Raw genomic sequence first — 27,329 nt, 5'->3', positions numbered from 1 at the left:
AACTGAACAGACAGAGAAGTATATTCTACTATCCATGTATTGAAACATTTTTCCGTAATACTTTGACATTACAGTCATGACTCAGTTCTACTTTATTAAATATCTTGAGTTACTGCAAGACTATCTGAAAAAGTAGCTGTAATCTGTAACACATATTAGTATTCCAACAAACCTTATGAAGAAGAAGCTTGCACAATAGAAATGCACAGAGCTGATGGCATAGCTTCCCAGACAGGTATATTATCCAGTAGATGGCACTGCTGCTCAAGTGTGTGCTTTATCTTATCTTGTATGAGGATGATATTCCAGTCATTGGTGCCAAGCATATGTGTAACATTAAAACAAGTAGCTTAATATATACCATGGTAAGACAATTAGTAGTATGAATTAGTATTATAAATCCAAATGATTAATTAAGTCTAATGCAAAATGATGATTTAAAGCGTCCACAAACCAGCACTTGCCAAACAGCTTTCGCTCTTTAGCGTTTGGTGGTGAGTTGAGCTTTTGCCAGACACCTATGGTACCACTTCTCATAGGGAAAGAGAGTGTCAGACTAAAAAGTCCACAATGGATGATTTGTTCTGTCCTCTCCTTGGTTATTATTTTTTTCCTATATCATAAAGGTAATTCTATAGATCTCTATGGGTAAATGTATCTAATCACCATTTATAAAATGATATCTCTTGAATCTAAATAGTTTATGTAGCTGTGTTCTTGCTGTACCACCCTTGCAAGACGAATACTATCTCTTACACAATCATGACATGCTTTCCAGGAAATAGCTGCAATGTTATGTTAATGTAATTACACTCTTTTATTCTCATCTTATATAACAGTACTAGATCTGATATACAAGATCTCATATACAAGAATTAACACTTTCAGCACTGGTGCACTGTGTACAGTTGGATGCTATGGTATATTACATATTCAGCTAGCTAGAGATTATTGAGGTGTCCTAAGTGCAACTCAAGTGAGGTTTATTCTTAAAGGTGTTGTCCAAGTACAAAACAAATGTAAAGGTAAGGCCCTCGGTCAGACGACCGTTTTTTTGCCGCGATTTGCGGATCGCATGACGGGCCCGTTAGCAGCGTTTTCGGCGAAAGCGCAGGGACCAATCAGGGGCAGCTCTCAGCTGTCATTCAATAGCTGAGAGCTGCCCCTGATTGGTCCTTGAGCTGAGCCAATCAGAGGCAGCACTCACTCACCAATTCATGAATGGGTGAGAGCTGCCTCTGATTGGTGAGGGCTGTGACCAATCAGAGGCAGCCCATTCAGCAGGCGGGGATTTTAAATCCCCGGCTGCTGAATACTACACAGAGCAGTTCAGGAGAACTGCCGGCCGGCCGTGGCTGAACTCCGGCTGCAGGGACAAGGTGAGTATATATTATTTTTTTATTTTTACACATTTTTGGATGTTTTTCAGGGAAGGGCTTATATTTTTAAGCCCTTCCCGAAAATTCATGCCGCGCTCGCTGGCAGCCCATTGCTTTCAATGAACCCGGCTGTATTGCCGGCTCCATTGAATTCGATGGGCGAACATCGTTCTTCTCTGCCACAGCTATTACAGCTGTGGCAGAGGAGAATGATGTTTATAGTATATGTTCTCAATGGGGTCGGCGCTGCTGCTGATTCGTTGTGTCTTATAATTTATAAGACATCCGCATAAAAAGTGGACATGTGACCGATCCTATTGCGAAGCAATGGTTCTATATATGCGCAGTTCGCATGCGCATCCACAAATCGCGGCAAAAAATGGTCAGTTGACCGAGGCCTTAGACATGCAAAAAAATAACAAAAGAAGTTGTACTTTCCTCTCTTCTCCTCCCAGGTAACAGAAGAGCAACTCTGGTGAAGATCCCTCTATCAGCACAGACAAAAAGTCAGGTGACCACTGCAGCCAATCAGGGTTTGCAGCATCATCGCCTGTTCTCCTGACACCAGTGCTCACATCCAGGGTAAGATGATGCCAGGAGTGCAGAAAAGTGATGCTGCAGCCTTTGATTGGCAGCAGCAGTCACCTGATTTCCAGTCTGTGCTGACAGCATGATCTTCACGGGAGCTGCTCTGCTGATTCCTGGGAGGGGTAGGGGGTAGGGGGAGAAGTAAGTACTGCTTCTTTTGTTATTTTATCCCATGCCCATCTTTACATTATTTATTTAATATTCGGACAACCCCTTTAAATAAGTGAGTCAATTATGTTTATGCTACTGAGTTTCAGTGCCTTTTCAATACCCAATAAGAATACAGGAACATTTGTAAGAGCCTTTATTTCCCCAATCATCAGGCCATCTGAATCTGCACCTGATCAGCCGATAAATGAGCAAATGCTTCTTTACTGGCTAATTGCATTTTTTTGTGCAGCTGGAAAAATCATAGTTTTTGGCAGCACATCTGTCCATGTGAACTGTGGATGTGCTGCTGACAATGATGAAACCGTATAACTAAAAGAGCACTAATTCCACTGAGCCTTAAAGCTGGGTTCACACGGGGAAATTTGGCGCAGTATTTGAAGTGGCTTTATTCCGCTGCAGAAATCTCTCTCCATAGAGAGAAGCGAGACAGCAGCATAAATGGCGATACAATTGACATGCCGCAGATTTAAATTCCACGCCACATGTCAGTTTCCATGCAGCTTGTCCGCAGTGGACTGTCCGCAGCGTGTGGACGAGATGTTTGCAAATCTCATCCACTTTGCTGCTTAGTTTCAGGCTTAAGAATGCATGCGGAAAGTCCGCACAGAAATTCTGCGGCAATTCTGCCCTATGTAAACGCAGCCTTACACTAGACCAGAAATTCTGCAATGGTATGTAACGCATTCATTGCTAACAGGGAAATACTGTCTATTTTTCTTACATGGTAGGTAATGATTATGATTAGAGATGAGCGAGCCTACTCGGTAAGGCAGTTACTTGAGCGAGCATCGCTCTTCTCGAGTAACTGCTTAGTGATCCGAGCAGGCTCGGGTGGGCTTCGGGGGGGGGGGGGGGGGAGCGGAGCGGGGTGAGGAGAGAGATCTCTCTCACTCTTCCTCCCGCTCCCCCTCGCCCCCCGCAGCCCACCCGAGCCTGCTCGGATCACTAAGCAGTTACTCGAGAAGAGCGATGCTTGCTCAAGTAACTGCCTTACCGAGTAGGCTCGCTCATCTCTAATTATGATGCTAGAAAGTACTGCACCTCTTCAAAGTTCTCAACTGTTATAGCAGATATTTCCGGGCAAATCAATTGTAGTATATTTTCAGAAACAAATTGTGAAATGTGAACTGTATATATAAACCAGTGTGGCACTGTACATATTGCTAGCATATTTAACATACACATATTCTACAACTTTCCACATGACCAGTTACGTAGTAATGAAAGCTGTAAGACTGTACACTACATACACTTACAAAAAGCAATTGGACATCTGAACAAAAATCAAAAGTAGCATTTACTTCCATATGGTAATACATAGTGGGGATCATTTGGTCCTAATGACATTGGATACTCTCTGCTGCATACTTTCCACTAATGTCTGATATGCTGCAGCAGGTATTTCCCTTCATTCCTCCTACAAACATCTGGTGAGTGCTCTCAAAGATGGACGCTGTTCATATTTTCTGACCCAATGTTCCAGTTTGTCCCAAAAATATTAAGTAGGTTCAGGTCAGATTGTTCAGCCGATCTAGACGTGGAACATCCATATCCTCAAGCCAATGTACAATTGTTGGATTTGTGACAAGATGTGTTGTCTTGTTGGAAGTATGGCTGATAGAGATGAGCGAACGTACTCGTTTCGAGTAATTACTCGATCGAGCGCCGCGATTTTCGAGTACTTCAGTACTCGGGTGAAAAGATTCGGGGGGCGCCAGGGGGCCGGGGGAGGCGTGGCGGCGCGGGGGGTAGCAGCGGGGAATAGGGGGGAGCCCTCTCTCTCTCCCTTTCCCCCCCACTCCCCGCTGAAACCCCCCACTCACCCACGGCGCCCCCCGAATCTTTTCGCCCAAGTACGGAAGTACTCAAAAATCGCGGTACTCTGGCGAAAAAGGGGCGTGGCCGGGTACGCTTGCTCATCTCTAATGGCTGACCATTTCCAGAGTATTGCCACATTGTCAGCAGCACATTATTGTCTAGTATGTCAAGGTAACCCATCGTGTTCCTGGTTCTTGTCCCTACAACCAATGGATTGAGACCATGCCACGTAAGACATCCCCCAGACCATAGCAGAACCTCCACCATACCTAACTGTTGTCATAACATAATCAAGCAACTGGTGTTCCCCGATCATTCACCTCATCCAGGTATGTTCATCTGATTTAACCCCTTAAGGACACTAAAAGAGAAAACGCATCAATTCTGCCATACATTTTTGGTGGTCTTTTTTACAGTGTTAACTATGCAGCATAAATGACACAATGTATATTTTCTGCGGGTCGGTACGATTACAGCGATACCAAAATTCTTTTTCTTTTAGGTTTTTCCACTTTACTGCAATAAAAACCCTTTTTTGGAAATCTTTTTTTTTTCTAAATCACTGCATTTAAAATCCTGTAACTTTTTTTATTTTTCTATGTAGGGAACTCTGTGGAGCTTATTTTTTGCGAGACGAGCTGTAGTTTTTATTGGCACCATTTTGGGGTACATATGGCTTTTTTGATCACTTTTATGGCGTTTTTCGGGAGGCAAAATGCTAAAAATTTGCATTTTGCCTCAATTTTTTAGCTTTTATTTAATGCTTTTTGCCGTGCAGGATAAAAACCATGTGCAACTTATTGTATGTGTCGTTACGGACACAACTATGCCAAATATGTGGGATTTTAATTTTTTTTTTACATTTTTTTATGCTAATATGAAAAAAAAGCACCTAAAAAGAGTTTTTTTACATTTTATTAACTTTTTTTTTTACATTATTTTGATCTTTTTTTTGTACACCATTTGTGTCCCTCTGGGGGACTAACATCATACCACCGATGATCGCTGTGATAAGGCATTGCAGGACTTTTCTCCTGCAATGCCTTATCGCTTGTTACCCTCTGTGAACCCTTCCCATGCCGCAATCTACATAGACCCCGACAGGGAAGGGATTAACAGCGGGGGCGCATCTCTGATGCACCCCCACTGTTGCAGCAGGAGGCCAGCTATCACTGGCAGAACGCTTATGATCTCGCGCTATACCCAGGACGTACGTTTTCGCCCTGTTGCAGGAACTACCCCACTGCCAGGACGTAAACTTATGCCCTAGAGCGGCAAGGGATTAAAGACAAAGTAGCGTTATTTGTCACTTCATAGAACGTCTTTTCATTGCTCAACTACCCAATGAAGATGCTCCTTGCACCACTGGAGACTGGCTGATATATTGCGCTTTGTAATAGACGGCTTGTGTTTAGCTGCAAAACCCATATATCAACTAGTGTGCAGTTCCCATCACAAACTATGGCTGACACCTCCAAAGGGCAGCATCTTATGTAACGTGGTTCGGAACACATGACATGATTCATTCTACTGATAGGGGTGTGCAAATACTTTTTATAGAATAGTGTAGATACGGTACTGGAAGAAAGATAAAATATGTTTGTCATACTTATTCAATTACAAGATATATTCTATAGATGAGGAGGTTAAAGGACGTTTAAAGCATCAAGGCCTCTGTAAGTTCAATGAGTGCTGCTGGGAAAAACTCATTGATCTTAGTTGGTCACAGTGGAAGACCCTCAGACATGAACATACAATTAAAGGAATTCTCCAGGAAAAATGCGTGCACTTTGTGCATGACACAGAGATTCCCTTTTTTCATGTTCCTTGAACTACTGCAGCACGCATCACCCCTGAGGCCTTGGACTTGACTAAAGACAGTATGTACATTTTGCCCATATAGTTGTTTTCATTTAATAGCCTGGTTAAGTGATGCTATTTGCTGTGTGTATTTGTGGAGGTGAAAACCTTTGTGCTTGCAAAGATATTCAAAAATACCATGAACGGCAAGCCAAAGGTAACAAAGAAATCCGTCACCAAAACACTTGAAGTCATAATGACTAGATTGATGCTATCTTCTTGAGCTTACACCGTAGAAGACACAGTTCACTGCTAAAGACAGTTATGCTTGGAAGAGTTGCAAGGAGAATAAGAGAAGGAAAAACTGCCAGGGCTGTATCAATCCCAAGAACCAGGGAGCAAATGTGCTCAGAAATTTTGCAGTCGGTGTCTAAGTTTATGTATTTTTCTGTCCATAGTAGTTCCTATTGCCTTGCTGCCACAAAACGCAGGATGTTTTCTGCGTGGTCCAACTGGCTTCTAAATAAAGTTGGCCAAATTAGTGGTCTTAGAATGGCAATTGGTAAATGATTTGTCCTTAAAGGGGTTCTCCCGTGATACTTATATCCATCCCATAATGCTAAACATTATTCATAATTACACTTATTAAAAACAAATGTCTGTATTCCCAGATATTCCAGGACTAATGCTAGAATAGCGCCACCTGCTGTTTTTATTGAAGGGCCTTCCTGTGTCCGGTCCACATCTATAAGTGTTCCAAGTCTGACACACCAGCTCAGTCTTTCTTCCAAGCAGTGGAGCAGAGAGAAGGGCAAGACTGAGCTGTTGGAGCAATTACTGAAGTGGACACAGAGTAGAGACAACAGGTGGCGCTATTCTAACATTAGTCCTGGAATATCTGGGGGCAGACAGATTATCTAATAAGTGTAAATACAAAAATGTTTATAATTATTGGCTGGATTAAAGTAGAAACAGTACATTTTTGTGGGACATCCCCTTTAATAGTGAATCTAAATGGCTATATGCTCACTCCATTTACTCTCTCACTGTTGATGAATCTTTTCCAATTAGCTATGCTGGAGACTGTACTTAACAATGAACAAAACACTGCAGAACACAACATTACATTTTCCAGTCATTTGTCTTCGCTCAGCATATCTGATGCTGTTTCATGTCTTGAAAAGGAGACCATATTTGCAGAAAATAGTTTGCTGAGGCCGTCAATGAGCATCTTAATTGGTCCATCCCTCTCAGCACCAACACAATAGGTAGAAACAATTATAAAAGGTTTGGATTTTCTATTGAGAAGAATCAAACAAAAGGCAGGAAAAACTTTGCTACACGACATACAGTTGGCTGTTTCCCTCATTCCTATAGACTCTGAATGGAATGGCATTGCAGATGCCCAAGTGTTCTTCCAGTCAAACGTCTTGTAATGGCAACATAGCTGGGCGGGCACGAAACATGTTTTGACTGGTGAGGTTTGCAGCGCTCAGACCCCAACCAATTTAATATTTATTACTTATCTTCAATGGATAGGTGTTAAATGTTGTAAAAGCCAATTTACACCAAAGGAGCCACAAGTTAATATGTGTATGGCTATTTAAAACAATTGACAACTTAGTATATGTTCCCATGCAGCAGAAGCTGGGTGACCAAGAGTTAGCGTCACAGCAGCCAAAAACCACTTGTACATGCAAGTCAATGTGGTTTTCAAACTGACTCTTTCAAAATTCATTGCTACGTTTAATATGTTTTTATTAAAGTTTTGATTTATTTATACAAACATTCAAGAGAGAAAAAAATAAAAAAAACTGATCCTATTGCAGGTTCATTGTTAAAGGTCAGTCCAGTTGTAAAGTATTGATAGCCTATCATTAGATCAGCGAGGGGTTTGTTGCCAGGGACCCCTATTGTTTTAGGATAACTATTGAAAACGCAGCCCGATGTACACAAGCGGAAATCGATTGCAATTTTCCATTTGCGTAATAAAAATTGCGCATGCCACGATTTGGTGTGATTTTCCGCAATGAACCTTCCATTTAAAGTCAAAAGCTGTGATAAATCGCAGTTACTTTAAATATTCTCCCGCGGCAGAAATCTGCTTGCATTAAAACGCAATGCCAGTGGACAGGTGGCCTAACTGTAGGTGAGACCTCAATTTAACCCTTTCCAATCCAATTTGTATCCTGGGTTTCCTAGGGGGCTTACTCTTTTTCTGCTGCCATACAACGGCGCTATCTGCTGTCTAAGGCCAGTACTGCATGAGGTGACACGTTGGATAGACTCCAACAGCAGAGAGGCTGGCAATATACAGTAAGAGAACCCCGACGGATGTCTTCCAACATCCGAGTTGTACAGCCTTAAATCATAATGTCTTTAGACGTCAGACAGTGGATTGGAAAGGGTTAAGGCAAGTGCAAAAAGTAATAATATACATAATACATTTTTAAGTATAATGTCAATACTCTATCATGTTTTCTTTTAACACTTTTGCTACACTTTCTATTAAATAGCTAGCACACAATGAGTTAATGGAGCTATGTTATGTACCACAAATGATGCAATAAGACAACAGGACTTCTGAAAGATAGGATATAGACATATAGTTATATGCTTATTAACTAAAATACAGACGTAGATCATAAAAATAACATACTAATGAAGCTACAGCTGGAATGTACAAGTTAAACTTGTGTTACATATCAAAGCTGCTCAATAACAGCAGAAAAGAGAAGGTTCCATACAGTACATTAAGACACGTATCTGACTTTTGTCTGCAACTATTCCTGTATCATATTCGTCATTCCTTTCCGGCCAACTATTTTACTGCAGTTGGACAACTTCTTCAATGGCTTAATTGGCTCTATTCTCCAAAGAAAAGACAACTCAATACTGGAACCCAACTGGCACTCCCGGTAGTATGAAGTCATCCAAGTTGACTAATACAGATAGGGGACTGGAATATATTTCATGTCTGTGCGGTGAAGATGAAGTGTCAGCAGTGTAAGAGTGTGAGAATGATATGAAAATGGAATTTACATTTTTCTAAAAATCTTATAGTTTTTTTTTAATGTAAATGATTAATTTGAGACCATAATCATATGAAACCTTAAAAATGCCAAATGACACACAAGCCCACGGCATTGGAGATTAGGGAGGTAGGGATCTGCCAAGACTCCAAAAAAAGTTGCAAAATGTCAGATTGCTTTTTTTGGAAAAGGATCGTAAGCATTACTAAAAATGCGAGCAGGGGTCAGAAGACTTGGATTAATCCTCTAGTTTTGTGGTACTGTATCATAAGTGTTGTAATTCCAGTCTCTTCAACTTTCCACTGCTTGAATAACTCAATTCTTGATTCATAGCAGAAAGTATGAAACAAGCAAACAGTGGAGTCTGACAGGTCCACAGGCCACCCCTACAAACTGTCACTTCACTATTTGCTGCCGGCTCCTAACTCACAGTGTTTGGAATGGGAGAATGGAGTAATCTGTTTGTAAACAGAAGGTGAATAACTTCTACACATACTGATTTATTAAGAACTCCTTTAACCCACTGTGTGATAACTATGTTTGCCCATGTACCTCACATACATGCCAGCAATGTTTTATACTGTACAATGTTTTACTTCCTAAACTCTATATTCATAGATAAACTATACAAGGGGTAGACTGATCCAGTGCTATATCTCAATACTGGTGTCCTATATTGAAATAACCATAGCATATTTGAATAGGAAGGCATGGATGCACTATGTGATGGTATGGCATGGGTCCCTGGGCGCCGCGGAACATGAATTTTATCTTTCAGAGATAAAGAGTAAAACCCAACTGCAAACTTGAAGAGTAACATGTAAGAAGCAGAAATCCACTTTCCACGTCTCTTTAAGTCCCTTGGGACCACCACTATGACTTTAGTAAGGAAAGCATACTCAAAGTGGCCTTTTGCTATGATAGGGGCAGATCACCCAGGAAGTCATCGACCATCATCAGCTGGAGATTCAGGTTCTGATCTATATTGAGAGTCCCTAAAATGAACTGAGGTCCAACGATGGTTCCATGCATGTATGGTAGTAGAAAGAGGTCACTTTGAGTACGCTTTCCTTACTTCAGTCACAGCAGTGGTCTCATGGGACTTAGAGAGATGCAGAAAGCAAATTTATGTTTCTCATATGTTACTTTTCAACGTTTCATTTGAATAGTACTCTCAATCTCTTACAGGGGCCACAACACATGCTCACCATACTGTTGTATAGCACATCCATGCTTTCCGACTCAAGTACATTAGTGTTATTTCAATATAGAACACCAGTATTGAGCTACCCTGTGGTAGCTACCCTGTAGCACAACATGTCACATGTACTAACATCTCAATGCAGAATACTACTCACTGAAATCATTAAACAACCCGTAATAGCACAAAGGCATAAAGAATCTGTTCTGTAATATCTTCAACAAAACATGCCAACAAACATATGGCATACAGGCCAACACAAGTCAGTACTTCTTTAAGTGCCAAAAACCCTGCACGCGAAAATGCACAACAATGTGAACTAACATTGTACAACAAATATGTAAGATATTATAAAGGGAAATATAAATCCACTGCAACACAGAGATAAAAAAGAAGACAAACATTAAAGGATCAGGGTGCATTTAGAGTCTAAATATATAACTTTGTAGCTACTGGTCAGTAGAGTAAATACTATTATCTCCTGATGTCTCTGTTTACTTAACTGTAATTAGGTAATAATAACATTGCGCCCCCTGCTCTGGGACCTAAATCACCGGAACATAGTGTATTCCAACCACACAAGAAGTACATGCCCACCAATGCACATTCTACATTTTGGGTAACCAGTCATGCTCCATTTACTAAGCAGTTCACAAAAATATAAAAGCTTTTCAGATTATGGAAACAAATTGTGTCTGAAAGACTGAAGTGAGTGAAAACACGTGCTGCTATATTGTGAGGAATTCTTAGCATGTCATAAAATGCCTGTTAACCTGTGAGCTGCTGTGTGGACAAATGGATGCACAGATTTCACCATGCATGAAAGCACTCACTTCTTTAGGAATGTCAGAAAATGATATACTTGAGATTCCATGAACTAGGACCCCACCGATGCCCTGACTTAGTAGCCTCTGGATCCAACAATGTTATACAGAGATTGTCATCACTTACATTAGTCCCTGTCCCTAGTGGGTCTCTAAACCTAATTTGTAAATCACATACACACTAGAGTCAATTTCATAGCAAGCCAATTCAACATGTTTTATAGAAGAAAGTCATGGAAACATGTTCATGACATTACGGAGATACCAGCACTCAGTAAATAAACATGAACCAATGAAAATTGATAATTCCCTTAATTCTTAAATGAATCCGTGCTTGTCTAAGACTAGTGCATTTATGGTTCATTTTATCCTGAAAGCACATGCTGTGCAAAGGAAGGGTAATCCCAGACAACATACTGACTGCAAGAGTTCCCCATGTAATAAGTTACAATAAGGCCACTTTCAGATAAGCAGTCCCCTATGTACGGACCTAATTTGGAGCTAACGTAAGTCTATAGAGCTAATCACATTGCCATATTTCTTTCAGACGTTTTTTAACAATACAAGGTCTTTTGATATAGATCCATATTACAGATGTGTTTATATATGCTCATCTGAAACCAGCCTTAGGCCCTTCTTCACACAAGCGTATGCGCATTTGTGCACACCTGAGCTCTGCGTAATTGCAGAATGAACAATGCTTTTTAATGTACTTTTTGCGCCCATTTATGTTCATTTGCGTGCGACAAACAAAGACGCACCCATTGAAATTGCTTATTAGTCTTTATGAGTTCCAGATGTGTTCTTTTTCCACTGGAATTACGCAGTGTTTCATGCATCTCCTTGCATATTGCGCGCATATTTGCGCAATCCCATTGATTTCTATAAGGATCTTTGGTGCATAAATATGCTGAAAAATAGAGCATGATGATTTTTTTTTCTTTGCACAAAAAAAATCTGTGCACAAAATACGGAGATGTGAACGGATGGCTTCTATTCTCTGTGTATTGCATGCGCATATTTTGCAAACGCAAGTAAGCACAAAAGTATGCATGTGCGAAGCTGGCCTTACTGTGATTTTTTTTTTAATTAGCTTTATACCTTCCACCTCCCAGATGTAGCTATTCATATACTATAGCTGGAGATGTGTGAAGCATTACACATTTTCTTTTCAAAGTCATCAATCTGCTCTATTCTTCACAAAGTACAAACTTGTCAGGTCAACACTTGTATCAGCAATTGTACAGTAGCCTACTAGATATACACCAACAAAGTCAATTATACACTGTGAAGACTGTCATTGTCACCGGTGATCTGCGATCCACCTAGCTGCCCCTGGATAGTGATTGTTTGATCCATGGACTTGATTGTACAAACATTTCCCACCATCTCCTTGCCTGAGTGTGAGTTTTACTGATGAAAGGTTCTGTTACTGACATGTTACAGCTATGAAACAACGCTAAGTAACAAAGTAACAAAATATATAAACAAACAAATACATAATCACAACAAAGAAAAACTAAACCACTGAGCAAAAGCAAAGTAAAACAGAAATTGACCCTCGGTTATGATCAGACTGTTAGTGGCACCAGACCAAAACTCAGCAACATAGAGGACTAGTTGCATTTCTTTTCTAATGTCTTGAAGTTCAGAAACCCCCCATAAAGTAGCGAAGTAGTGTTCTGCACTAATACTCACATGCTACACAAACTAAGCACCCAGCTCCGCTTGCTTGCACCAGCTGCATCTGGTGTACGTTCCTGAAACAGTGGCACCACTTTGATGCCAGGCTGAGCTTGTGTGAGCTGGCATGGCAGAGCTGGCATATAGCATTCCTATCACACTAGTACCAACCTCTTGTCTTACCTTGAAGTCACCAAATTCCGGATCGTCGTAATAGCCTTGTCCTGACTCATAAGCTATGTCCCCCTGAATCAACACTGTGTATAGAAAAAGTAATGCTACTTCCAGCAAGTGCATTTTCCAGTCCGGACTGTGGCCCTGGTGGCAGTCGGGTCGCAGCAGTAGTCCCCTCACTCAGCCCAGCAAGTCCCACAGCATCAGCCTCTTCCCAGCAAAGGTGGCCAAGGAGCAGGAGAAGAAAGTGGTCTCAGGAGACTGCACATCCGAGGGGATCGCTACAAGCTGCTGGTGGTGCCAGCATGGGGACGTGTGAGGGAGGAGGCACTGGGTGGCACACGTGTGTGGGGTGCAGCGCTGCCTGGCATTAGGAGATAGCAGTGGTCGGGGTGATAATGAGAAGCATGCAGAGATGGCAGGTCTAATGCAGAGTGTGTGTGTGAGGTGGAGGAGGAGGCACTCACATTCTATACCTCCCCCTCTCATCCTCTCATTGTAAGGGCACGTCCCCTCCTTCTCCCTCCCTCTTGTCAGTGGCAGGGCCTGGAGTTAGGGAATAGACGTCTTAGTACCACAAAGATGAACAGCTGTTCTGTCCCCGGTGATGGGCACCCCTAATCACCGCGTTCACAGCATGTCTGTACCAGAGTCCTTGCTGGATTTCCAAATGGGAAATATATAAACTATCTTTCTACCTATTATCTATTAGCCATTTATCATCTATCTTCAACATCTAGTTATCTATCTATCCATCAATCCATTTTATATCTATCATCTATCTATCTATCTACCCATTACCTATATACTTACGTATTAGCAATCTATAATCTATCTTCAGCATCTATCTATTCATCTATTATCTACAGTCTATCTATCTATCTATCTATCTATCTATCTATCTATCTATATTTCTATCTATCTATCTATCTATCTATCTATCTATCTATCTATCTATCTATCTATCTATCTATCTATTAGCTGTGTATCATCTATCTATTTACCTATTAGCTATCTATCATCCATCTGCAGCATCTATTTATCTATCATTGATCTATCTATCTATCTATATCTAACTATTTCTAGTTACCTATCTACAGTATCTGTCTATGTTTCTATATAATAGCTATCTACCATCTATCTATTTACCTTTAGCTATCTATCATCCATCTTCAGCATCTATCTATTTATCTATTATCTGTCTATTTACAGTCTATTATCTATCTATCTATCTATATCTATCTCATATCTATCTATATTTCTATCTATCTATCAATCAATCTATCTATCTATCTATCTATCTTTCTATCTATCTATTAGCTGTGTATCATCTATCTATTTACCTATTAGCTATCTATCATCCATCTGCAGCATCTATTTATCTATCTATCTATTAGATATCTATCTATCTATCTATCTATCTATCTATCTATTCCTAGTTACCTATCTACAGTATCTGTCTATGTATCTATATAATAGCTATCTACCATCTATCTATTTACCTTTAGCTATCTATCATCCATCTTCAGCATCTATATATTTATCTATTATCTATCTACTGTCTATTATCTATCTATCTATCTATCTATCTATCTATCTATCTATCAGTTATCTATCTACCTATCATCTATCTATGATCTATCTGTCATCTATCTATCTATCTATCTATCCATCTATCTATGATCTATCTGTTATCTATCTATCTATCTATCTATCTATCTATCTATCTATCTATCTATCTACTTGCCTATCAATCTACAGATTCTGTTTATATATCTATTAGCTATCTACCATCTACTTATTTACCATTAGCTATCTATCATCCATCGTATGCATCTATCTATTTATCTATTTACAGTCTCCATCTATCTATCTATCTATCTATCTATCTATCTATCTATCTATCTATCTATCTATCTATCTATCTACAGTATCTGTCTATGTATCTATTAGCTATCATCTATCTATCTATCTATCTATCTATCTATCTATCAATAGTAGCTGTCTAGCTACCATCTATCTATTTACCTATTACCTATATATTATCCTTCTTCAGTATCTATCTATCTATCTATCTATCTATCTACAGTTTCTGTCTATGTATCTATCTATTAGCTATCTAAAGATTTTTTTAGAGCTCATTTACATTTGTAAATGAAAATTTGGTCCATTAAAAAACGACCAATTTCACGGTGTGTACGAGCATGTTGCATGCGTTTTTTGACGGAACAATCAGGCAATTGTTATTGGATGAATGACTACTTGTTTAAATGGAATCACAGTTGTTTAGTTTTCAGTTGAACTAAAAAACAAGCAACTGCAACAAGTGAGCGATTCCTGCTCATTTGCCCTGTCAGTATTGGCTTGTGTGAAAGTACCCTTATACAATATGCACACACTTCATTTTACATACTTTTAAAGTGTAAAATATTTTTTATTGTGACACAGATGAATAAAGGGATGTTCCCATGTTGGCTTTTCATGGGAATATCCCTTTAAGACAAGTCATGTCACAAATTCTCAATTGGATTGAGGTCTGGCCTTAGACTAGGCCATTCCAAGACATTGAAATATTTCCTTTTAGACCTTTCCAGTGTAGCTTTAGCAGTATGTTTAAGGTCATTGTCCTGCTGGAAGGTGAACCTCCATCCTAGTCTCAAATATCTGGCAGAATGAAATAACATTTAATGCCATCCATCTTTCCTTTAGTCCTGATCAGTTTTCTAATTAAAAGCATCCCTACAACATGAAGCTATCCCCACTGTTTTTCATAGTAGGAGTGGTGCTTTTGGGGTCATAGGAAGTGTTGGGTTTGCACCTCACATAGTGTTTCCCATTATGACCAAAAAGTCCAATTTTAGTCTAATCTGTCCAGAGAACATTCTTCCAAGTGTTATAGGAGTCTATCATATGCACATTTCTTATGTTTTTATTTAAGCAATGTCTTTTTTTCTTCCATAAAGGACCTCTCTGGGGAGTCTATGACTTAGGTCTCATTCACACAAGCATTGTCTTGCACGCCCTTATGTGCGTGCAAAGCAGCGCTGCATGGATATGCCAAAAAAATCACCTGAATGAAGCTGCGTGCCCATTGCTTTCAATGGGGCCTCCTCTGGTGCCGGTGGTCCCATTGAAAGCAATAGGATGCCGGCAACTCCTGCACTGATTTTCAGGGAAGGGCTTTAAATATAAGCCCTTCCTTGAAAAATCATCCCTAGCTGCTGTAAAAAAAAAAAATATATAGTCATATCTCCGCTGATGTCAGGACTCGCCGCGTCTAGCCGCTTGGCTTGCTGGCACTGTACTGAAACTCTTTCAGCAGGTGGGAATTTAAAATCCCCACCCACTGAAAGGGCTGTGTCTGATTGGTTGAGTGCTCAGCCATTCACAAGCAGCGCTCAGCCAATCACAGGCAGCGCTCAGCCATTCATTGAATCCAATGAATGGCTGAGCGCTACCTATGATTGGCTGAGCGCTGTGACCAATCACAGGCAGCGCTCCGATGTCATTCAATGAATGGCTCAGCGCTGCTAGTGATTAAATCCCTGCCTACTGAAAGAACGTCATTACAGCGTCGGAGACCAAGTGGCTAGACGCGCTGAGCCCCAACAGCGGCGGAGAAGTGAATATATATATATATATATATATATATATATATATATATATATATATATATTTTTTTTTTTTTTTACACAAGGTAGGGATGAATTTCGCGGAAGGGCTTATATTTAAAGCCCTTCCCCGAAAATCATTGCAATGGTTGCCGGCATCCCAGCTGAATTTCTGCAGTGATTACTAGTAAAATGATGTCTGATTGTTAACTAAAATTCTAAACAGACGCATACAATTTTGGTGGATTATGCCAGGGCCTTCCACTTTTTTATAAAGTGGGCAGGGTCTAGTGTTAGGGGGTATTGTGGTGAACTGCATGTAACATTTTACTAAAATGTATGCTAGAAACTCGTGTATATGATAGCAGTAACCTAGGCCAGCTTGAAGCTGCCATAGCTTTCCACATGGTACATGAAGGTGCTGCCAGAAGCATTATAAGTATTAAGAGGTTTGGGCCTCTTAATACATATGTTGCAGGAATGCCGACGCACAGTTTACTTAGGCTGCTGTATGAAATGCCAGTTTAAGTAAATGTGACTCATTATTATAACTAATAACACACAAAGTCTGAGGTCAGACTAGCAATTTTTTGTGCACCTATGTGCGCAAAAAAAAATTGCATTTACTAGAACCATCGGTTTCCTATGAAGTGTTCACATGTTTGTTTTTTAGAGGCGCAAAATACTTGCACCTGCAAAAGATAGGACTTGTGTGCCTATAATACGTGCCGGCAAGGTCCGTGCTGTGTGTAAAGACATCGTGTGATGTTACAGAGGTGACAGGGGATGACAGGACTCCCAGAGGGTTCCGTTAATGCCCTTGGGGAGTCCCCTCCTCACTAAACACTCAGACAGTGCTGTCCCAGTGTTCAGTGATGAGGGTTCTGCAGCGGGGATGAAAGAATTCCATGCCATAGCTGTCACAGAGGATTGTGATACTACCCCATTGCTTTCAATGGGGCCAGCGCTGCTGCTGCCCCATTGAGGGCAATGGGATACGGGCAACCCCTGCAGCGATGATTTTCAGGTGGGGGGGTCTTGAAATATAACCCCTTTCCCGAAAATCATCCCTAGCTGTAGAAATATAAAAAAACAAAACAAAAAAACTTAACTCACCCAGAAACACTGTCCAGCTCTTCTCCCCATCCCCGGCAGTTTTCTTCTGTATTCTGGTGGCTGGGGATTGAAAAATCCCCACCTCCAGAAAGTGCTGCCTCTGATTGGCTGAGTGCTGTGACCAATCAGAGACAGCGCTCAGCTGTCATTCAATGGCTGAGCTCTGTCTTTGATTGGTCACAGCGCTCAGCCAATCATAGGCAGCACTTTCTGGAGGCAAGGATTTTTCAATCCCCTGCCACCGCAATACAGTAGAAGACTGCTGGGCACGAGAGAAGATCTGGACAGCGCTTCTAGGTGAGTAGTTTTTTTTTTTCTGCAGCTAAGGATGATTTTCAGGGTAGGACTTATATTTCAAACCCCCCCCCCCCCCCCCCACACACACACACCTGAAAATCATCACTGCAGGGGTTACCTGCATCCCATTGCTTTCAATGGGATATCATCACGAGTTCCTTAATCCTCGCAGTGAGTCCCATCATTACTGTGTGTTCGGTGAGGAGTGGAACGTCATGGAGCAGCTGCACTTATACAAGCACAGCTGCTCCAGTGAACAGGCATATGAAACTTTGCCCGTTGAAGGCCTGCACACACTATTTTGTGGATATGTTTTAAAAAAAGCATGGAATTTCGGTCATTTTGCACATCCGTGGACTGCATTATTTTTTGCGCATAGAGGAGCACAAAAAAAAAACTGCTTATCTGACCGAGCCCAGACAAATGTACCACTTATGCCTTTTATTGAGAACACTGAATAATCAGCCACAGTGCAGGGAGAAAAAGACAATGAATCCGTGTATTAATGTCTTTTCCAAGAACTAATTATCAAAATGTGTTTCAATGCAACAGATGAGATTGGAAGTGTGGGTTTTGCAGGTCCTTTGCTCACTTTTTTAAGGGCACGCAAAGCATAGTTTAGTGCAGAGGTTCCCAAACTTTTTTGCCCCTTGGACCTCTTGCAAATTTTTTTGTTGTCTGTAAACCCCCTACCTGCCTAGGGCCGGCTGCACACGAGCAGGTTGGATTCCGCATGCGGGAGCCCTGAGTGGAATTCGACCGTGTGCCCAGCCAGCATCCGCATGTACCTGTATTTTCTTCTTCTCTGTACTGCGGATGGTACGCACGGTTAATTGCGGAAGGGCCGCGGGTCGGACGACTTCCAGTGACTTCAGTTTAAGCTGTCCACATGGAATCTGCTTAAAAATAGAACCTGCTGCGATTTTTCCTTCACGAGCAGAAAATCGCAATTGATTTCTGCTTGTGTGCAGGAAAAAGCATTTTTCATTAGCATGTTATGGGCAGTATTTGCTGCAAAATGTGGGGGCAGACACCCGCTCCTAATTCCGCAATGCAAATCCGGCCGTGTGCAGCCGGCTTAATATTGAATTTCCCTTAACTTATTTAAGTCAAATGGGCCTTGTGTGGTGCAGAGTGTTAAGGCAGCAGAAATGCAGTCCTAAGCTCTCACTTACAACCTGAAGGCTGCAAGCTCAATCTCAGCCTTCTATCCTTCCGCGGGTGGTAAAACGAGTACCCAGCTTGGTGGGGGGTAATAATTAAAATTCACCTGAAAGTGCTGCGGAATAAGTGGCTGCTATAAGATTGATTTATTTTTCAATAGGTTTTTCCCATCTGACACGATGCCGCTCACTTTGATTGGGTTTTTTGCGGAATAAACAATTGTAAAAAAAAAAATATGTACAATTTTTATTCAGATCTTTATTGAAAAGACACAAAATGCAAGTAAATATTTGGATTTGGGACGGAACGAATCAGAACCTAGTAAAATTCTTACATAAAATGACTACACAAATAATGCTGTTAATGGGAGGGGTGAGCCGGATGCTCTGATAGCAATTGGTCAATATGTGGCTGCAAATTAGTTAGGTGTAGTCTCACATCTTCCCCTCCAGTGATTTGCAATCAATGTCTTTTTCTTAATAATATTGGCGACCACGCTAACACCCCTTTCCATGATGTATGAAGATGGAAAAGCTATCGAAAACTTTCTTGTGATAGTTCATAATGTAGGATAAGCAAAAAGTACGCGCACGGTGCGCTGCTGTCCGTATGAAAACTTGTAAGAACTTGCACATGAACATAGCACACAACAACGAAGATAGGTATAGTTTTCGCAAAACCTCTTGGATTCTGGCGGATCACGTGAAAATGATGCACAGTAGAAACTTCATAGGTAAATTAGCTACTGCACAGGTCTGTTTTGTCTAACGCCAGAGCTCAGGAAGTTTCGCGCAAACTCTACATATACATAGAAATGACTTACCTCTTTGGTAAATTGGTTATTATACGTATTATGTACACAATCTGTGTAAGGTGTATTATCTCATTTACAGAATGCCTAAATGCTGATGAAGACCTGCCTAAATGGGGTCCACAAAGGTAAACCCCCATTTACATCTCGTGCACCCCAAATTTTTTTCTTGCTGACATAGACCCCCAGCAAGTCAAAATCGACCCCTGGGTGTCCATATAGACCACTTTGGGAACACTGGTTTATTGGAAACAATCCCCCAATGCAAACATCAATCTACTGTTAGACAAGTTATCTACAAATAGACAAAGTTCAAGACTATTGGCACTTTTCCTAGGAGTGATTGTGCCTTTTAGATCACTCTAAAAGCACAATGGACAGCCATGAAAGAGGTGAGGAGGACCTAACGGTAACAGCAAAATACCTAAAGAAGTTTCTGCAAAGTGCAAACAGCTCAATTAATTTATCCACTATTTGAAAAACACAGAACAAGAATTGTGTTCAGGGATGGACAGCAAGAAGGAAACGGCTGCTATAAAAAAAAAACATTGCAGCCCATCTCAAGTTTACTCAACATCATCTGAATGTTTCACAGTGCTTGTAGGAAAATGTTTTATGGACAGATGAGACAAAAGTGGAACTTTTTAACAGAAATGCACAGGGGTATGTTTGAAAGAAAAAGAACACAGTACAACAATACCAAAAACTCATCCCAACTGTTAAAGGGGTTGTCTCGAGGAAGCAGTGAATTTGTTTTTTGCCCAGTCCCCCTAATTAAAGGGGTTGTCCCGCGGCAGCAGGTGGGTCTATACACTTCTGTATGGCCATAATAATGCACTTTGTAATGTACATTGTGCATTAATTATGAGCCATACAGAAGTTATAAAAAGTTTTATACTTACCTGCTCCGTTGCTGGCGTCCTCGTTCCCATGGAGCCGACTAATTTTCGCCCTCCGATGGCCAAATTAGCCGCGCTTGCGCAGTCCGGGTCTTCTGCAGTCTTCTATGGGGCCGCTCGTGCAGAATGCCGGCTCCGTGTAGCTCCGCCCCGTCACGTGCCGATTCCAGCCAATCAGGAGGCTGGAATCGGCAATGGACCGCACAGAAGCCCTGCGGTCCACGGAGACAGAGGATCCCGGCGGCCATCTTCAGCAGGTAAGTATGAAGACGCCGGACCGCCGGGATTCAGGTAAGCGCTGTGCGGGTTGTTTTTTTAACCCCTGCATCGGGGCTGTCTCGCGCCGAACGGGGGGGGGGGGGGGTTAAAAAAAAAAAAAACCCGTTTCGGCGCTGGACAACCCCTTTAAGCATACATTACTAAGCCCCCCTGTAAATGACTTTTCTAGCTGGTTTGTACTTACCGTTCCAGCGTTTCAGCAACTTATAAAAGTTTTCCCAAGATGGCCGCCGGCTTTTTTCCCGTCGCTTGCTGTAGCCCGACGTGCGCGCTCCCGAGACGCTGACAGCTGTGTCTCCATGACAACACGACGCCCCGCAGCCGCCGACTGGACCCCTGGAGTGAACACGGCCGACCAGTCACCCACCGCCAGGCAGCAGGTAACCGGCGCAGCCCCCGGCCCCCCCCACGCTAGACCCGGCTCCCCAGCGCTACCGCCCCGGCTCCCCAGCGCTACTGCCTCGGCTCCCCAGCGCTACCGCCCCGGCTCCCCAGCGCTAGACCCTGACAGACGAAGGCCCCCTCGGCCCAGTGCTAGGCCCTGGAGCCCAGCGCTAGGCCCCGGAGCCCAGCGCTAGGTTCCGGAGCCCAGCACTGGGCTCCGGGGCCTACCGCTGTGGCCCGGTACCTTCACCTGTTAGTGAAGATCACCCCCCGACCCATCACTTACCTGGGCGGCTTCTCAGGACAGCTGGGCTGCTGGGCTGGGCTGGGCTTCTCCGCTGGGCAGCTCCAGTTTCTGCACCTTCCTCTAACAGAGGATGGTACAGAATGGCCGCTCCAGCGCGCTCCCGAGCAGTGACAGCTCGTCTGCGCATGCGCAGAAGAGCTGTAGCGGGGAGCACACTGAAGCGGCTCGTGCTGAAAGGAGAAGACCGGACTGCGCAAGCGCGTCTAAAAAAGCAAGCTGCCAGCGAATTTAGACGGAACCATGGAGACGAGGACGCTAGCAACGGAGCAGGTAAGTGAATAACTTCTGTATGGCTCATATTTAATGCACGATGTATATTACAAAGTGCATTAATATGGCCATACAGAAGTGTATACCCCCACTTGCTTTCGCGAGACCTCCCCTTTAAGTATGGCAGAGGGAGCTTCATGACTTGCAGCTGCTTTGCTGCTTAAGGGTCTGAACGCCTTCTGATCTTTGAGTGAACGATGAATTCTTAGGTGTATCTAAACATTTTGGTAGAAAATGTAAGCACAGCAATCCTCAAGCTGAAAAGATGTTAAGTAAGGAAACAAGACCAAAGTACATAAGAAAATAAACTAACGTAGGGTTGAAAAAGAATATGCATTTGAAATGGCCAAATGACTGAATATACTCAATAACAGATATGAATGGCATTACTGTTTATTTGTTATTGGTTGTGTTTGTGTATAATTGTGACTTACTGTAGATGACAGTCAGACCCCATTTTATTAGCAATTAGTGCTGAAATCCACCTGATTCCAAAAGGTCCACTTACTTTTTCTTTCATCTATATGTGGTGAATTCTTAACATTTTAGCAAGACAAAATCACCTGATGTTTCAGAGGTCAACAGTGTCTGCGTGGGCATTCCATATATGGGTGCATATTGTCATTGCATGAAGTAATTCAATATGATCCATTTATTGTTAATTTTATACTGTTGTCAAAACCAGACAAAGACTGAAGAATACCAAGATAGTAGAGTGCAAAGATCCTTCAGGACATGGTCTTCTTTGCCTTTTGGCTGTGGATCCCTTCTTGTTTAAGTAGGTTTAAAGCATAACAAAATAAAAATAAAAAACTAGTAAAGTCAGATTTAAAAAAAAAAATTTAGTTACTAGAGATGAGCAAGTATACTCGCTAAGGTACATTACTCGAGCGATTAAGGCCTTAGCCAAGTATCTCCCCACTCATCTCTAAAGATTCGGGGGCCGGCGGGGGGCGGGGAGCGGTGGGGAGAGCGGGGAGGAATGGAGGGGAGATCTCTCTCTCCTCCCTGCTCCCCGCAGCAACTCACCTGTCACCCGCGCCGGCCCCCGAATCTTTAGAGACGAGCAGGGAGATACTTGGCTAAGGCCTTAATCGCTCGAGTAATGTGCCCTAGCGAGTATACTCGCTCATCTCTATTAGTTACCCTTCAATTATCCAAAATCCATATTAGGCCTCTTTGATGGGTCCTGTACAGTGACACACTGAGCCACACTGAGGTTTATGTACAGAGCCAGCAAGACTAAAAATTAGAGATTAAGTGATCTGATTGTTGCTGCAAGAAGCAATGTTTTTGTTCGAAAAAAAAATTATAATCGTTAGACCCGATATTTTTGTCTTTTTTTTGTAGACCCAACTTTCATATTTTAAAGCATGAGTTAACAAATTTTGCTAATAGTGTAGAGATGTTTCCAAATATCCATAATTTGGTATTTGTGAATCTGGCAAAAAACAACATCTTAGATACTTTCAGTCTGTGTATTCAAGAGTCAGATTCTCCCATTAGACAGGTGATTGGTTGAAATGGTATTTGAAATTTATTTGCCTATTCTAACTTTTTAGGATCTCAGACCAATACTGGGAAATTCTTCAGCATGACCAAAGATATGTAAAGCACCTGCCTCCTGCACCGCTCACGTGGGACAAGCATAACTTCTGTTCTTATCAATTGTACTCCTTGGAGTGTAATGCAACCTGTTAATTATAAAAATTATGTCACATGATGTGCTTTATTAAATGAGATTATCTAATTATATTTTAATATATATTCCCATAGCAAATGTAAAACTACATCATTCTGGTTTTTCCCACACAATTATTTGTAATACTATAAATTACAATATCCTAGCAAAACTAATTGAACACCTGGGCGAGAATGAAAAGTAGTATTTATTTACACATATTAACACTTAGTGGGGCCTCCTTTGACTTTAATGACATCGGAGACACTCCAGAGTGTACATTCTACTAACATCTGATACACTTCAGCTGCTATTTACCTCCATGCATCCCACAAATATTTGGCAAGAACTCTCAAAGAAGAAGAATTATCCTGTCTACAAAGAGTGTCATGTTTGGACAATTGATCAATGGAAGAATGTTCTATAAGGTGACAAATCATGCTACTTTATCTTCATATGGACATACCTATGTGTGGAGGATCCTGGGGAACGCATTTTGCCTGAGTGTGTTGTGATAGCAGTGAAGTACAGCTCAAGTTCCGTTATGGTCTGGGGATGTCTTACGTGGCATGGTCTCAGTTCGTTGGTTGTACAGGCAACAACCATGAACATGGATGCATACTGTGATATTCTAGACAATAATGTGCTGCCAACAATGTGGCAAAACGTAGGGAATGGTCAGCGATACATCCAACAAGACAACGTGCCTTGTCACAAATCCAAAGTTGGTTTGAGGATATAGATGCTTCCCAATTGGACTGGCCGCACCGAGTCCCGACCTGAACCCTATTAAATATCTTTAGGATAAACTGGAAGATCGGGTCAGGATATATGAACAGCATCCAAATGTTTGCAGGATGAATAGAGGGAAATACCGAGTGAAGTGTATCAGACGCTAGAAGAAAGTATGCCATGGAGCATATTTGAGTGTTGTGTTTTACCACACAGTAGAAGCCTAAAAGTCATTGTTGCCCTAATCCTGAACCATATAGGCATGGTCCTGCATCCATATTTTACTTGGGTTCATCAGCTCTTGCAGCTTCTCTCTCAACTCCATCGCCCAGCCCACCTACATTATTTAGATATACATATTAGCACACAACACTCAAGCTCTTCAACTAACTACTTCCTTCTACGAGGAAGAACAGATTAGTTGCAATAAGAACTCTCCCACATTGAATGTCTGTTCCTATGGGACAGACTCCATTCCCTCACATGTAAACTAATAGAAAGCAATCATCATACCCTATTGCCTATAACATTATCACCATACATGCAACATATGGAAATATGGGGGGTTTCACACCAGGATATGCCAAGACCATATAACATGAGCACGGTGCTACAGGCTAGAAGACAGAACAGATATTCAGGAGGTACAACACGAGAATGACACCATGCAGACTTATGACAAAAAGTGCACCAAAAATTTTATTACATGGAAAATGCAATGATTTACTAAAAAAAGACTTTGCGGGAGCGCTGACAACTCTTCCCTGAAAGTACAGTATGCTTGGAAGGTTGCTTCTAATTGTATGGGGATAGGTTATGGGGGTTGCAAAAAGTCGCTTTAATTAATAATGTGTTTTTTCTCTTAATCAAATAAATGCCATGCATAAATTAGGTTTCGGTCTGTAGGGTGGGTTACATCAATAGGGTATCTGGGTGTAAGCCGGTGAGTAATAGAAGAGAGACCAGGAGACCACATCACAACCAAATGCTTTACTTGTCAACAGAGAGAATTTGATAGAATAGTTTGTCAGATCAGGCATAGCCTGAGTTGATGGCAGTGTCAGATGATAGCAGTGTGATAAATCTAGCTGAATTGGTCTCATTGTGGATAGGTCCATGGAGAATGAATTCAATGAATGGCTGAGCGCTGCCTCTGATTGGCTGAGCGCTCAGCCAATCAGACACAGCACTTTCAGGAGGCAGGGACTTTTAAATTCCCAGCCAGCCGAAAGTGCTTCAGAGCACTGCCAGGGACCAAGCAACAAGATGCGCCGGAGCCCCGACAGCAGCGGAAGGTGATATATATATTTTTTATATTTTTTCTACAGCAGCTAGGAATGATTTTCAGGGAAGGGCTTATGTTTCAAGCCCTTCCCCAAAAATCACTGTGGGGGTTGCCTGCATCCCATTGCTGTCACAGCAGCGCTGGCCTAATTGAAAGCAATGGGCATAGAGCAATGATCACGTGCATTTTGCAAATGCGTGGAGCGTTTTTTTTTTTGCACATAGGTGCGCAAAAAAACGCTTGTCTGACTGAGCCCTTAGTACATAGTAATCTAATCAGCGGAGATACCCTCTCCTGATCTAACACCAAGTAATCATTCTATAACTCTTTCCTTCACCCAACTGCATCACTAATCTTTGTGCATTACATTTTATATCTGGGGGACATCCTGTATTAACAGCCACAACTCTCATGGGATCACACTGCGTCACACACTACCACCTTCACCCAAACCAATATAGCCAAGCAATCTGAATAATAAAACAAAGCAAACATAAACTTGAAAAATAAAAGCTCCTTAGTCCTTACATCAGACATGATGGAATTTAACTATAGTCCTATCAAGAGGTGGTCCAATATGCTTTAAATTGTATTCAGATGTTTGTAGTTACTACAGTATGTAAATCTTTAAAAAGAAACAGGTTGGCCAACATGTTCTTTTTATAAAGTCTTGAATATTCTGCCTCGTCTCTGCATCACATTTATAATTGGATACTTATTATCAGATTTGAAATCTCCTCCGGAGTATACTGTAAAATCTATCTATCTATCCATCCATCTGCTATCTATCTTTCTATCTATCTATCCATGTGCTATCTATCTATCTATCTATCTATCTGCTATATATCTATCTATCCATCTGCTATCTATTTATCTATCTATCTACCCATCTGCTATCTATCTATCTGCTATCTATCCATCTGCTATCTATCTATCTATCTATCTATCTATCCATATGCTATCTGTCTATCTATCCATCTGCTGTCTATCTATCTATCCACCTGCTATCTATTTATCTATCTATCTATCTATCTATCTATCTATCTATCTATCTATCCATCTGCTATCTATCTATCCATATGCGATCTGCCTATCTATCCATCTGCTATCTATCTTTCTATCTATCTATCCATGTGCTATCTATCTATCTATCTATCTATCTATCTATCTATCTATCTATCTATCCATCCATCTGCTATCCATATTTCTATCTATCTATCCATGTGCTATCTATCTATCTATCTATCTATCTATCTATCTGCTATCTATCTATCCATCTGCTGTATATCTATCTATCCATCTGCTATCTATCTATTTATCTATCTATCTATCTATCCATCTGCTATCTATCTATCTATCTATCTATCTATCTATCTATCTATCCATCTGCTATCTATCTATCCATATGCGATCTGCCTATCTATCCATCATCTATCTATCTATCTATCTCCCCATCTGCTATCTATCTATCTATCTCTCTCATCTCTCTCTCTCTCTCTCTCTCTTATCTATCTTTCTATCTATCTATCTATCCATCCATCTGCTATCTATCTTTCTATCTATCTCTCCATGTGCTATCTATCTATCCATCTGCTATATATCTATCTATCCATCTGCTATCTATTTATCTATCTATCTACCCATCTGCTATCTATCTATCTGCTATCTATCTATCTATCCATCTGCTATCTATCTATCTATCTATCTATCCATCTGCTATCTATCGATCTACCTATCTATCCATATGCTATCTGTCTATCTATCCATCTGCTATCTATCTATCTATCTATCTATCTATCTATCTATCCATCTGCTATCTATCT

General features: G+C 41.3%; 1 protein-coding gene across 1 annotated transcript in view; it reads right to left on the bottom strand.

The window, feature by feature from the left end:
- VEGFC (vascular endothelial growth factor C) overlaps window positions 1-13,088 on the bottom strand; it is a 136,805-nt gene extending 123,717 nt beyond the window's left edge. Inside the window, exon 1 of the mRNA XM_066573508.1 lies at window positions 12,680-13,088. Coding sequence (XP_066429605.1) covers window positions 12,680-12,793 — 114 coding nt within the window. The 5' untranslated portion in view covers window positions 12,794-13,088. The remainder of the gene's footprint in view (window positions 1-12,679) is intronic.
- Window positions 13,089-27,329: the final 14,241 nt, after the last annotated feature.

This window comes from Eleutherodactylus coqui, chromosome 7 (assembly GCF_035609145.1).
Source record: "Eleutherodactylus coqui strain aEleCoq1 chromosome 7, aEleCoq1.hap1, whole genome shotgun sequence".
NCBI lineage: Eukaryota > Metazoa > Chordata > Amphibia > Anura > Eleutherodactylidae > Eleutherodactylus > Eleutherodactylus coqui.
Note: the sequence above shows the minus strand (reverse complement) of the source record. Positions and strands in the feature narration are given on the sequence as shown.